This window comes from Pseudorca crassidens, chromosome 6 (assembly GCF_039906515.1).
Source record: "Pseudorca crassidens isolate mPseCra1 chromosome 6, mPseCra1.hap1, whole genome shotgun sequence".
In the NCBI taxonomy this organism is placed as follows: Eukaryota; Metazoa; Chordata; class Mammalia; order Artiodactyla; family Delphinidae; genus Pseudorca; species Pseudorca crassidens.
The window spans coordinates 53151295-53165288 of NC_090301.1; the positions used below are offsets into that span (position 1 = coordinate 53151295).

The 13994-nt window shown below is 36.0% G+C and overlaps 1 protein-coding gene across 2 annotated transcripts in view; it reads left to right on the forward strand.

Annotated features, from left to right (window-relative positions):
• CWC22 (CWC22 spliceosome associated protein homolog) overlaps window positions 1-13101 on the forward strand; it is a 63606-nt gene extending 50505 nt beyond the window's left edge. For both annotated transcript variants that reach the window (XM_067741338.1, XM_067741340.1), the window contains 6 exons: window positions 1627-1704; window positions 2333-2485; window positions 4627-4754; window positions 6692-6793; window positions 6887-7104; window positions 11406-13101. In XM_067741338.1, coding sequence (XP_067597439.1) covers window positions 1627-1704; window positions 2333-2485; window positions 4627-4754; window positions 6692-6793; window positions 6887-7104; window positions 11406-11977 — 1251 coding nt within the window. In that variant the 3' untranslated portion in view covers window positions 11978-13101. The remainder of the gene's footprint in view (window positions 1-1626; window positions 1705-2332; window positions 2486-4626; window positions 4755-6691; window positions 6794-6886; window positions 7105-11405) is intronic.
• Window positions 13102-13994: the final 893 nt, after the last annotated feature.

A 13994-nucleotide genomic window follows, 5' to 3' on the forward strand; every position in this document is an offset into this window, starting at 1 on the left:
AATCTAGTTATATAATTACATCTAAAAATAATCTTATATTGTGAAGGGAGGCCTTTGAGTAGATAGTTTTATAAGTGAATTATCAGCTTCTAGAACAGCACTGTCCAATAGAACTTTCTGCAGTGATGAAAATATTCATATTCTGCACTGTTTAGTACAGTGGCCACTATACTCGTCACATGTCGCTTTTGAGTACTTAAAGTGTGACTGAGAAACTAAAATTTGATGTAATGTTAAGCAATTTAAATTTAAATAGCTATGTGTTGCTAGGGCCTACCATACTGGACAGCACAGTTTTAGAGTGTCTGTTCTGTGCTTCTTCAGGGTCCCCTTGCTTCCTCTTGCACATAGATATTTGCAGTAAATGCATATTGACCTCATTTTTTAAATAATTTACAATAATTGCTTAGGTTGTATCTTAGTAATTATTATATCAAGTGACAAAATGTTACAAAATGTTATCAAGAGACAAAAGTGTCAAAATTCTTAATTGAAGATATAAAGGTAAAATTAAAGTAAAAATGAACTGAAATGTATACATTATATTTTATAAGCTTGGTTTCTGTTTATGGAAAGCAAATACATTGCAGTTACTGTATTTAAAAAAACTAATTTTAAACTTTCTGATAAGAAATGTTTTGTTGAGAAACATATTTAGTTAATTCTACAGCAGTGCTCAGGGTTAGGGGTAGGGTTATGCCTTTTTTCATTTTGTCTTCATTGATTTGTCCACATTTCCTGAGTTTCTTCACTTATGAAATTTCTGTAATCAACACATATTTCATTAAGGTTATTTCAGGAATTAGTAAATAATATTTATTTGTTATAAGTCATTTGTGATGATGGTATTTCCTGATCCTGGATTTATTCTTGCATTTCTTAGTTCAACAGAATTTTCACAAAGGAGTTTTCAAGGCCCATAAATAACTGATTGGACAGTGTGTTATTATAGCAGTTATGAAATGATTCCATCTATTTATAGAGATTCATCTATTGACAGATCTATATGTATAACATTTATTTTGAGGCTAAAAAACTTAGCCACAAAGGTCTTTTTTTGTTGTTGCTCTTTTAAATATATTTTCTTCTTTATCAGCCAGAGAGTCATTTACATTAACATTGAAGCTGTGCCCATGTATGCTTCTGTAAAGACTCACCATGTTCTGCCTTCTCCATACTAACAAAATATATTCCTTCATAATTGGGTTTAAATCTTTGGAAGATGTATAACTGAATTGTTATATGTCATATTGGTGATCTATATTTAAAAGACTTCTGTGTAGAATCTTTTTAGAATACAGTATATTCAGTCTCTTTTTGATGTATCTGTTTCCTATACTAGGTTTTCATGAAGTGGTTCATACTTATATGAATTTAGAATTTTATAATCAATCTAATTAGCATAAATGACTATGGAATTTCTGTCAGGCAAACAGAAGACTTTAAAAAAACTATAGGCTTGAATAGATTGAATTTTTTGTTTTGTCTGCACAACTAAAGTTCACAGAGTTTTGTGTTTTTAAAACCTTATTTAAAAATTCAGGCTGTCTCTATCATATTGATAAATTATCATATAGCATGGATTCACTGTGTTTTGAATCATTAATGTAATTGTTCTCCAAATAGAAAGAACTGTGCAACATGATACTTGACTGCTGTGCCCAACAAAGGACATATGAGAAATTTTTTGGCTTATTAGCTGGGGTGAGTTCCAACCTCATTTTTCTTGTTGGATTTTGATGAAATCACAAGGGTAATTCTTAACATGAGTATTGCGAATTAATGTGCCTGCTTTGTTGCCTGGTCTAGTAACATATCTTTGCTGAAAGCAAATTGTTCTTCCCTTCCACAGGTTTCCCACTCTGCAGCTTCCTCCTTTCCCACTTCATTTTTGTAGTGCCTTAATATTACGTATTACTCTTCCAGAACTTTGAGAAATTCCACATGCTTTGTAAAATTTCCCAAAGAGGACAGTTAAATGCTGTCTTTTCAAAATTTCACAGCAGTTTCTGAAGTCAAGTACATGCTCAGGCAGCACAAATAAAGCATGAGCTAAAATAATTTTTTGAGTCCAAACTCAACCCACAGAGAAGTATATTTATCTTATACAAATGTGCGTGTCTGTGGTCAGCTACATGTATAACTTTGTTTTAGCATATAAATCCCAGGTAGATAGGGGTGATATATAGTAACTTCTTTTTTGAGCATCCCATTATACAGCACAAGAAGATTGAGTGATATGATATACAAATATTTATTAACTTTTGATTGAATAAAATTAGTATTTAATATGCTCATAATGGTATTGACATTTTTATTTTTAATTTATTAGCGATTTTGCATGCTAAAAAAAGAATACATGGAATCCTTTGAAAGTATATTCAAAGAACAATATGATACCATCCATCGCTTGGAAACAAACAAATTGAGAAATGTTGCTAAGATGTTTGCTCACCTCTTATACACCGATTCACTTCCATGGAGCGTAAGTAGATAGGTCAATATTTGTACTTCTTTCCTAATCCCCTTTTATTTTGAAATAGATATTAAGTATAGCACAGCCATACTTTTCCTATGTAGGAAATGTACTTTAAAATGAAATGTTGAGGGCTTCCCTGGTGGCGCAGTGGTTGAGAGTCCGCCTGCCGATGCAGGGGATACGGGTTCGTGCCCCGGTCCAGGAAGATCCCACATGCCGCGGAGCGGCTAGGCCCATGAGCCATGGCCGCTGAGCCTGCGCGTCCGGAGCCTGTGCTCCGCAACGGGAGAGGCCACAACAGTGAGAGGCCCACGTACCGCAAAAAAAAAAAAAAAGAAATGTGGAGCAAACTTTTACTATAATGGCAGTCTTTGAGGTTATGTTCATATAACATGGGATCAAAAAACTAAATAGGGACTCCCCTGGTGCTGCAGTGGTTAAGAATCCGCCTGCCAATGCAGGGGACACAGGTTCGATCCCTGGTCTAGGAAGGTCCCACATGCCGCTGAGCAATCAAGCCTGTGCTCCACAGCTACTGAGCCCGCACGCCTAGAGTCCATGCTCCGCAACAAGAGAAGCCACCTCAATGAGAAGCCCACGCATCGCAACGAAGAGTAGCCCCCGCTCGCCACAACTAGAGAAAGCCCGCACACAAGAACGAAGACCCAATGCAGCCAAAAATAAATCAATTGATTAATTAATTAATTATTTTAAAAAAAGAAAAGCTAAGTAAATAATGTGTGAGTGTAAGAAATACTATCCTGGATGATATTAACAGTCCAAACATTACAGTTCTTTCTGATAGTGATGGCTAGGAGTGTTTTCAGAGAAAATGTAGATTTTCATCTTCTCTGTATACACACGTGTGTGCACACTCATATTCACATACACCAATAGTCTGGTGGCATATGAGCCTCTGAGTTACTGCCTGTTTCCTGACGGAGTAACTGTCAATAGTTCCTCTGGTAAGGATATAAGAAAAATGACTGTTCTGGCAAGATGTATTTTTCTTAGCAGGCATTGAAGTTGGGTAAGTGATAGGGAGGAGGTTCTGTAGTCATAGTTAGAACAAGGAAAGATACTCTCGATGGGGAAATGTACACTGTGTTGGAATTTGAACTGCATTCATTAAGCTGGCACTTAATTGTACAATTACTATTCATTCAACAGCCATTTGTTTAGTCACCAACTCTGTGCCCAGAAAGAGACACTGGGCATCCAAAATGAATTGTATATGGTCCCTGCTTTCAAGAAGCTTAGTACCATAAAACAGAAGAGGTAAGATGCCCAAGGTAATAATGCAAAATACAAAGTAGTAGGTTAGGCTGAAGGAACTGAAAAATCGGAAAGAAATTATATCCAAGATGGAAGAAAAAAGAGAATCATATTGTAGAATACCACAACCCAGTGGTAGAATGAAGCAGCATCATTGAGCTTATAAATGTTGGATAGAGTTTTGTAATACTTTAAGTACTAAGTGTGTCCAGCTACTTTAATAGGCATTTATAAGCTAACCCAGCAGGCTAATCATAACTTTTACTTTGTTTTTACTCCCTTCTCTGGGAAAATGAAATCAAAGTTTTAAACAATTGAAATAAGTGAGCTCCTGGAACACATCCATAAAAAACTGGAGGTTGCTTTTATTTTTATTTACCCTAAAATTTCTCTCTGTGAGCTTCAGTAAGCCCAATCTTAACTATTCAGAACAAGCCATCACTCTTCGTCTTTACTCGTCTTGTGTACTCTAGTCCTGGACAAAACTGTAGCTTGATGCTTTAAGTGGCATTTTTCCCCATACCCTCTTACACCCATGTTTTGATGAGTGAGTTTTAGGAGCTAATAATCTTAGCATTATATGCTCAAGACAATATTCCTTCCTGCAATAAAAAGCACATTACTCAGGAAAGAGAATGAACTCTATTTCTGTAGCATCTTAACATTTTGGAAATTTGTATAGAGAAGCAGTCTTAAACTTTCCCAAGTAATAATGCGTATCAGCATAAGGGAAGATATTTAGAGATAATTCTAACTGCAGATGAGAGCAAATTGTTAATTTCAAGGGACACTATAAGTTACAGATATTGGTCACTTTGTCTCATCTTTTGAACACCAAGATAAAATTATCGTTTTCTAATTTTAATTTTCAGGTTCTTGAATGCATAAAGCTGAGTGAAGAAACTACTACATCATCCAGTAGAATTTTTGTGAAAATATTTTTCCAAGAACTGTGTGAATACATGGGTCTTCCTAAACTTAATGGAAGATTAAAGGATGAGTAAGTTTATTATTAAGCACTCTTTATTCTTACTGCCCTCGGAGGTTTTCCCCTACTTTAGCAGCCGTAAGTTCACCCTTAGTTGTAAAAATACAAGTTAAGTCCTTAGGACATTCTTTGTCCGTTACACTGTTCTGACTCTGATGCTCTGTGTGGCACAGGACAACGTGAACTTTTAACGATCAATTAGTTCAAGTAGAGAAAATGCAGAATTAATGCCTCTTTTAGTTTAGTTAGAACATACAAAAATTTTTTTTGCATGCTCACTGGAGTTTCCCAGTAATGTGTATTTGTAGTTTTATTTTCATTTTTACCCTAATATTGAGCCAAAGAATGATAATTTTTTTATTATCAGTGGATGATTGTGAACATATACCAGTGAATATCAGTCCTGTAACTGTTGAAATTATTACACTGAACTAGGGCTTTGTTCCAGGACTATTATGGAATCCCTGTCCCAGCTTCCTTACTTCCTATGTATTCAGATTGCCCATTGCCATGCACATTGGCTTCTACTCCATTCACACTCCTGAAATCCTTTCAGATTTTTTTCAGTGACCACCTGCCGAGTCCCGCAGTCTTTCTCAGTCCTCATGCCTCGTGACCTCGTGGTCTCACTTACACCGTTGACCACTTGCTCATGAGCTCACTTTCTTATTCTGCCTTGCTCCCCCCAACCTCTCTCTCCTCTTCAGCCTGCCTCTCCGGTGTTCGCCAAAGGTCTGTCCTGGATTCTGCATGCTCTGGGCGGGTCCATCCACTTCTCTTAGCTTCGTATACTTACTTATTGGACCTTACCTACTTTGCCAGGCTCACATACTCCCTCCCCAGCAAGCCTCACTGCGGCTGCACTGCACCAACGCTGCGCAGCTGGTTAAGCAAGTCCGGCTCATTCATGCCTCCTTACCTCTGTTTCCAGAGCTAGGAATTCCTTCTCTTGTTCTATCCAGCAAACTCGTATTAATCGTTCCTCTTACATTAAGTTACCTTTTTCTATGAAGAATGGTTTTTCCTAACTCTGCAGCTTAGTGCATTGAATGTAGCACTCAAAACCACATGTCCCGGGCTTCCCTGGTGGCGCAGTGGTTGGGAGTCCGCCTGCCGATGCAGGGGACGCAGGTTCGTTCCCCCGTCCGGGAAGATCCCACATGCCACGGAGCGGCTGGGCCCGTGAGCCATGGCCGCTGAGCCTGCGTGTCCGGAGCCTGTGCTCCGCAACGGGAGAGGCCACAACAGTGAGAGGCCCGTGTAACGCAAAAAAAAAAACAAAAACACATGTCCAAAACCACATTATATTGTTAATGTTTCTCTATTTTTCCCCCTGCCTAGAAACAGTGATTCCTACAGTCTTCATCCTTGATTTCTCTTTTGTTGACTGCTCTTCCCCTCCTCCAGTACCTTCCACAGTGCTGTGTATACAGGCGTGTTTGCATGTACAACAGAGGAGGCTTGTTTGGTTTTGTTTTTTTACTTTTCTGTACATACACTCACATATAATAAATATACATATGTATATGTAGGTTTATATGTGTTATATATGTATATCTATTCTGAGTGTTGTGTGTGTATATGAAAGTTTTAAAAACCTCCTCTTGTATAATTCTAGAAATCAATTTAATTTTTTTTTTATTTGACTGCTCCTCATGGCTTGTGGGATCTTAGTTCCCCAACCAGGACCCATGACAGTGAAAGCACTGAGTGCTAACCACTGGACTGCCAGGAAAATCCCTAGAAATTAATTTTAGTAAATTATGACTTGACCCTACTCATTTAGATAGCATGCAGCCTGACCAGATGAATGATTTTTAAATCACTTGCTTGTATTTCATTTACTAATTTAATATATAGAATATCTGAAAAATGACTATATAAGGATTTTGCCTTTTTATATTTAAGCAATCTGTTCTCTTTTGTTCATTTTTCTTTTTCCTTTTTAGAACTCTGCAGCCATTCTTTGAAGGATTATTACCCCGAGATAACCCAAGAAACACTCGATTTGCCATCAACTTCTTTACTTCTATAGGTCTTGGAGGTTTAACGTAAGAATTATTATCAGAATTTTATTCAATTTACAGAATTATTTCACAGGTGCCTTCAAGGCAGAATCTAACAGAGATTATGTTTCTTATTAGGGATGAATTACGTGAGCATCTCAAAAATATACCAAAGGTCATCGTGGCACAAAAACCAGATGTTGAGCCAAATAAATCCCCCGCCTCCTCTTCCTCCCCTGAGTCCTCCTCCTCTGAGTCTGACTCCTCTGCCTCTGATTCGGACAGCAGCGACAGCAGTTCAGAGTCTTCTAGTGGAGAAAGCGCTTCATCCGCCAGTAGTCAGAGCTCAGCCTCAGGTACTGAAACTGATGTATAGTTGATCGTGCTCTTTTCTAACAAGTGTATTGCTGGTGGTGTTTACAAGGGAAGAGAATAATTTGATTGCTTATTTATTTTAGAGTTCATTTGTTTAAAAGCCACAGTTAATAATATAAATGATCATCTATCACTGTTGCAGTCTATACTGAATTCAGCATTTATAATGCTAAGATTATCTTTTGGAATCCTCTTCAACGAAATGAAGATATTCCATTGGCAAATATTTATTTGAGTGCTGACTGAAATGCCATTCATAATGTCTGTAATCTACTTTACAGGAGCTTTCCTGATGGTTATATTTTAAAGAAAATTTAATTTTTTACTTTTAATAGTGAAGCTTTATATTAGTAATTGACGCATACCACACATTCAGTGCACACATTTTAAGTGAACAGCTGTATAAATTTTCATAAACAGACCACATCCGTGTAGCCAGGACCCAGAACGAGAACAACCAGTACCCCAGAAATCTTCCTTTTTCCCTCTTGTACTTACTACCACTCCTCCCATCCACTGCCTCATGGCAGCTCCTGTTCTGATTTGTAATTCTATAAATTAGTTTTGCCTGCTTTAAACTTTAGAATTATATATTATGAACTTCTTTATGTTTGGTTTATCTTTCAACTTTATGTTTGTGAGATACGTCCATACTATTGCATTTAGTTATAGTTCATTCATTCTCATTGCTGTATAGTTTTTCACTATGCACATATTCCACAGTATATTTAACATTTGTCCTTTTTACTCAGCGGAAATTTAAATTTATAAGTAGTGTTGCCATGAATGCTCTCTTACATATCTTTTGGCGACATACATACATATATATATATATATATATATATATATATATATATATATATATATATGCACATTTCTGTTGGATATGTACCTAGAGGTGGAATCACTGGGCTGTAGGGTGTGTGTAGATACTCCCAAACAGCCTTCCAAGTGGTTATTCTAGTTTACACTCCCACCAGCCATGTATGAGAGTTCCCATAGCTCCCATCTTCACTAACACTTTAACTGACTGTCTTTTTCATTTTAGCCATTTTGGTGGGTGTGTAATGGTACTGCATTGTGACTTTAATTTTCATTTCCTTGATCAGTAGTGAAGTTGAGCATCGTTTTCTGTATTATCTGCCATTTGGATATTTTCTTTTTGTTAAGTGGCTGTTCAGAATTTTTGCCTCCTCCCCCCCTTTTCATTAAGTTGGCTTTTCTGTTGATTTGTAAGTGCCTTTATGTATTTCAGATATGTATTTTTTGTCACATGTATGTATTGCAAGTAACTAGTCCTGTTCTTATCTCTCGAGCCCTGCAAGGCTGCCAGAGCTCTGCTGGTCTATGTCCCTCAGCAGCAGCCCTGAATCAGCAGATACTCGCAGGGAGAAAGTGACATTACCTTACCTCTCTGTGGTTCTGCCTTCCCTTGAGTCTTGGCCCTTCTAGTCCTCATTTTTTTTGCCAGCTCTCTGGTGTCTTTATTTTTTAGTTTTTATCTTGAACTAATTTTTGACTTATAAGAAAGTTGCAAAAATAGTACAGAGAATTTCCATATAGTCTTCACCCAACTTCCCCTAATGTTAGCATCTTCCATAACTGTAGTTCACTTATCAAAACCAGGAGATTAACATCAGGAAAATACTATTCACCAAACAACAGGTCTTATTTGAATTTCACTAGTTTTCCCACTAATGTTCTTTTTCTTTTTCCAGGTCCCTCCTTGCCTTTAATTGTATTTCTCTTTAATCTTCTACAACCTGTGGTAGTTCTTCTCAGGCTTTCCTTGTTTTGAATGGCGTTGACCCTTTTTAAGTCCTCTGGTCACTTATTCTGCAGAATGTCCCGCAGTATGGAGATCTGTCTGATGTTTTCTCATGATTAGAATGAGGTTATTCATTTTTAGCCAGAATACCATAGAAACGATATGTTGTTCTTACTGTGCCTTATTGAGGAGTTGATAATACTGATATTGGTGACATTAAGTTTGACCACTTGGTTAAGGTGGTATCTATTGGGTTTTTTCATGGAAACTGTTTTTCTTTATAAATTAATATCTTGTAGGGAGATAATTCAGTACTATGCAAATCTTCTCTTTCTCCTCTAACTTTTGGTCTTCTATTTTCACATCCATCTGTGGATCTTATCTGCAACACTTACTACTGTAGTGTTTGCCAAATGGTGGTTTTCCTGTTTGTCTCTTTTTCCACATTTGGTAATTGAATTTCTCCTGTAAGAAAGAGTTGTGCCCTCCTCCATTTATTTATTAATTCAACTATATATTTATATCAGTGTGGATTCATGAATATTTATCTTATTCTATGGGTTAAAGTCCAATGCTATCATTTATTTTCTTGTTCAGATCATTTCAACTTTGTCAATTAGGAGTTCCTTCAAGTTGACTCCAGTGTTCTTTTGACATACTCCCATCCCTTTTTTTGAGCACTTCCTTATAGCATCTTAAGTTGCTCCAGATCTTTAGTGCCTTTCAAGAGAAGATGTTAAAATTTTATCTGGCATTTCTAGTTGTTTTCAGCAGCATTACTAGTCTTTCACAATTTTGTCTGTCCTCCTTGGGAAGGGGAAGTGCTATAGTAAAGGATTTTTTCAAATATGCCATTTTCTGAAAAGGTCTATGTTGTTTTCCCCAGGGCCAATTCTGCTTCTTTCATCATAGTATCTTAGTTTGAATAAGAGATACTCTGATTGTCCAAAATGCATGTCATTTCTTGTATCTTTCAATGCGTATTTCAGAGAGGCAGCACTTTTCCCCACAGCCTTATTAGTAGGTTGGAAGGCTAGTCTTTACATGCTTGTTCCACTTCAAAGTGTTTTACATACTAAGTGGCATGCAGAATTAGGGGACTTTCAGTGTTTTATATTATTAGAGCAAGATTCCATTTGCTCACAGGAAATTTTATTCTTGAATTGAAATACACTAACATTGTTCATTTACCATTCACCTCTAAAGAATTTGTTATTTCATGGTATCTGTTTTGAGAACAGATGATAACACAGCATGAACTGCTGCAATAAGGAAGCTTGCTGATTCAGAATTAATTTGCCTCATCATACTGTTTCAGTAGAGAGCTTTCAGTTTTATCAGTAAAATATTAAATAGCATAAAAGCAATATGAACTTACCCCAAATTAGAAAATTTTAAAGCAAACACCAAGGAGAGAGAAGAGTGCATATTATTATAGGGCTCAGGTTTTAGTGTCAAGAAGCACCAAGAGTGGCATACACCAGGGTCAGAGGGACGTCGATTCTGCACGGAGCCAGATGGTTTCTGCTTGGGTAGCTGCAGCTCAGCTGAGCTGCTTGATAGGAACCAGAGAAATAGGTCCTTAGTGGCAAACCAACTGACTGTGCCGGGGTAGGCATTTGGCAGGAGAAACAGAGGCTGGTACACTGACGTTTGGGTGGAGGTAGGACAAGGGTAGGCAACTTTCCACCATATTTCCTTCTTTTTGTATGTATTTATATGAACTTGACAGAAACTGTGGTCATCTCAGTACCCTTGATTATGTACCCAAACTAAATAACACAGATATCGTGATTGAATGTGTTTTATAGCTTAAAATGGTAAGATATTTCATTGTAATTAATATTTATATTTGTGATCATATCAATAAAATTAAAAGTTTCAAGGCCTTCTTAGAAGAGTTTTCTCAGAAATCAAGCCTTTGTGGCTCTCATAAAGCCTATGATTATATCTCAATATAGCTTCTCTTTGCTAGTACAGTTAGTACTTCTCTGATAGCAGAACTATCATTTCTGTAGGCAGAGGTTTTCATTTGAAAAATACATATTCATATCATTACACAAACCCAGTCATCCCGCTCAGCCCACCTCTTAGGAAGTGATGTTGCTGGCATGTATGATCATTGCATTTTAATTATGTACGAGATCTGACATAATATTTCATATGACATAATGCATGTGGGCTAGAGTTTATGTTTTGGATAAAATTTGTGAGTGGAAATGTACCACTTTAGTCACTTCATTAAAACTTTTACATTTGCTATAGTTTACTTAAAGTTCTTGTTTACTCTTTTGAGTTAAGGGTCAAAGCAGTACTTCAGTAAATATATTGTATATTCTTAAAAATTACACTATTTGTATAATGTTCTGTCATCAGACTTTGCATTCAATCGATTTGGCTCTGCATCCAGTTTGTCTGAATTAGTAAACCTGTAATGCATCAATAAGTGTGATTTTTCAGTTGTGAAATTAAGACTAAAATGAAAGCTAACTATATTTCATTTTACACATGCAGATAAAGATGTAAGAAAGAAGGGGCAAGGGAACCACAGAAGGAAAGAAGTAAATAAATTGATCAGGAAACAACACACGAATGATAGGAAACAAGAAGAAAGGAGACCAGAGCAACGGCACCAGGAAACGAGGACCGAGAGAGAAAGGAGGTCAGAGAAACCCAGAGACAGAGATTCAAAAGATCCCGTAACAAAGTACACTTCAGACAGAGGGCTTCCTTCTGAGCGAAACAGCTACAGCAGAGCCATGAAGGACAGAGACCAAGAAATGTACATGGATTTGGAACATAATCTTGGGGATCCCAGAAAGAAAAGAGGAGAGAGAAGAAATTCTTTCTCTGAAAATGAGCACAAATACAGAAATAAGGACAGTGAGAATTTTAGAAGAAAGGATAGGTCCAAGTCAAGAGAAAAGGATAAAAAACATTCAGCCTCTAGAAGTGAAGAAGATAGGTATCAGAATGGTGCTGAGAGACGATGGGAAAAATCTAGCCGATACTCTGAACAATCCAGAGAATCAAAGAAAAATCAGGACCAGCGAAGAGAAAAGTCTCCAACAAAGCAAAAAAAATAATTCTGCAAAATTACAGAAACTGAACATGCCTTATATTCAGTTGAAACAAATTATTTTTTACATTGATTGACAAACTTTGTAGCTTGTATAAAGTACTGGTTTGTATTTGTACATTTAAAAAATGTTTTCATTTAAAAAAATGTTTTGTAATTGATACTTCTCAAGGCCCTCCACATAAAATTATTTGAAAAGTTTCACCAGAGAGGGATGTAATTCTTGCCCATATTTTGTTAATAAAATGATCAAATGCTCATTGAATCAGTGATTGTTTTCCATTGACAAATTTTTTTTTCTGATAATAATGTTTCCAATTGTTTATAGAATTATTATAATAAATTGTTAGTGACTTTTTATTTGTAACTGAAGACCAAAATAGATGAACCATTTCAGGTTAACATTTTTGCTTTGTTAATGAGATGCTATGAACCTTTCTTAGGAGTCACGCTTTTTTTAAAGTAGAGGAATTATTTTAATTTTCATATTATGTCTTGAACAAAATAGGTATGTGTAGTTTTTTTCGGAAGTGTTTTGGTGAAGCTAGGTGTATGTTAGTCTTTAAACAGATACACAGCTATCTGATTTATAATTAGGACTTCTCTCGATAACATCTCTTTCTGGACTGTTAGATGAACGTTTAATTGAAATTCTTTGTGATTAGTGCTTTTTCTCAGCCTTGAAGTTATATCACTGTTGGTAAGTTAATATGTATTTAATTTTTAATTTGGATTAATAGATAACCAGAAAACATACAGTCATGAGAAGTGTGGGCAAGACTAACTGTGAAATAATTCTAGTTTTTTTTATAAGAATTTTAAGGGTTTCTATCATTGTAACTCTCACCAGTTAATATGTGACCGTATTATTTTTACTTTTGAAATAAAATATTGCCTCTGAAATTTTAGATCTGCTGACAGACATTTAACCTTATTTACTAAATAGACTACTTGTACTTGTTCACCTTAAAAGTACATAAAATCCATTTTAGCCAGTATCCAGGTTCAAGAGTAATGGGACCACCATTTTAATGTTTCTCTTTGAGACGTACTCTGATTCAAAATGTCTTCTATTTTTGTTATTTAAAAACTTGAGTATAAGTAACAATAAAGTCCATGTCAGTAAAGAAATATTATGCTCTCCTCCTCCTCTTCCTGTGTCCCCCAAAGTATTAAATCGAATATGGCAGCTTGGAAAAATTCTTTTCAACACTTTCTCCATCTGTGGTGGTTGGAAGATGGTGAGTTGTGATTACAATGGACCGACACAGACATAGTACATTTCACAGAACTGTGAAGCTCAGCAAATTGGATTTAAGGAACACATAGGCTGTAAGCCCTAAAGGAAATAAATAAGCATTAATTTTTTTTTAACTAAACATTGATCTTTAGAGGTGGTATCAAGGAAAAAACAGTGGACTAGAAATTTTATTTTCTTCACTTTAACGTTAGTTCATAATTTCTTTTCTAAATGTAAAAATGGGAAGCCATTCTTTTTATTGAGTACTTAAGACCTTAAAGAGTTATTAAAGTAGTTTTTTTTTTAATGTATGTAACTTTTACAAGCTTCTATGTGCCCAAGTCTGTTCTAGGAATTAGAGGTAAAACAATGAAAGAAAGAAAGTCTCAACTCTTATAGTTGGGAGAGAGAATGGTGAAAGACAATGAACAAGAAATGTAAGTGTACCCAGTGGTAATAAATGATGTGAAGAAGAGAGTGTGATAATGGAGGGGGGCGGGGGGTGATGATTTTACGTAGGAAGGACAGAGAAGATATCTCACAAGGTGGTGTTTGCTGTGGGAAGAACCAAGGCAGAAGGAACTGCTGAGGCATAGATATTTATTTATAATAAATATTGCCTGGAAAGTTTTGTTAACATTTCCTGTTGTACTTTTATTTTTAATTGTTAAAATTACTTATATTTTTTCTCTATAAGTATATATAGTTAAGTCTCTTTAATTGGAATCCCAGTAACCTGATAACATAATCATTATCAACAGATGATAATAGATATCATTCAACA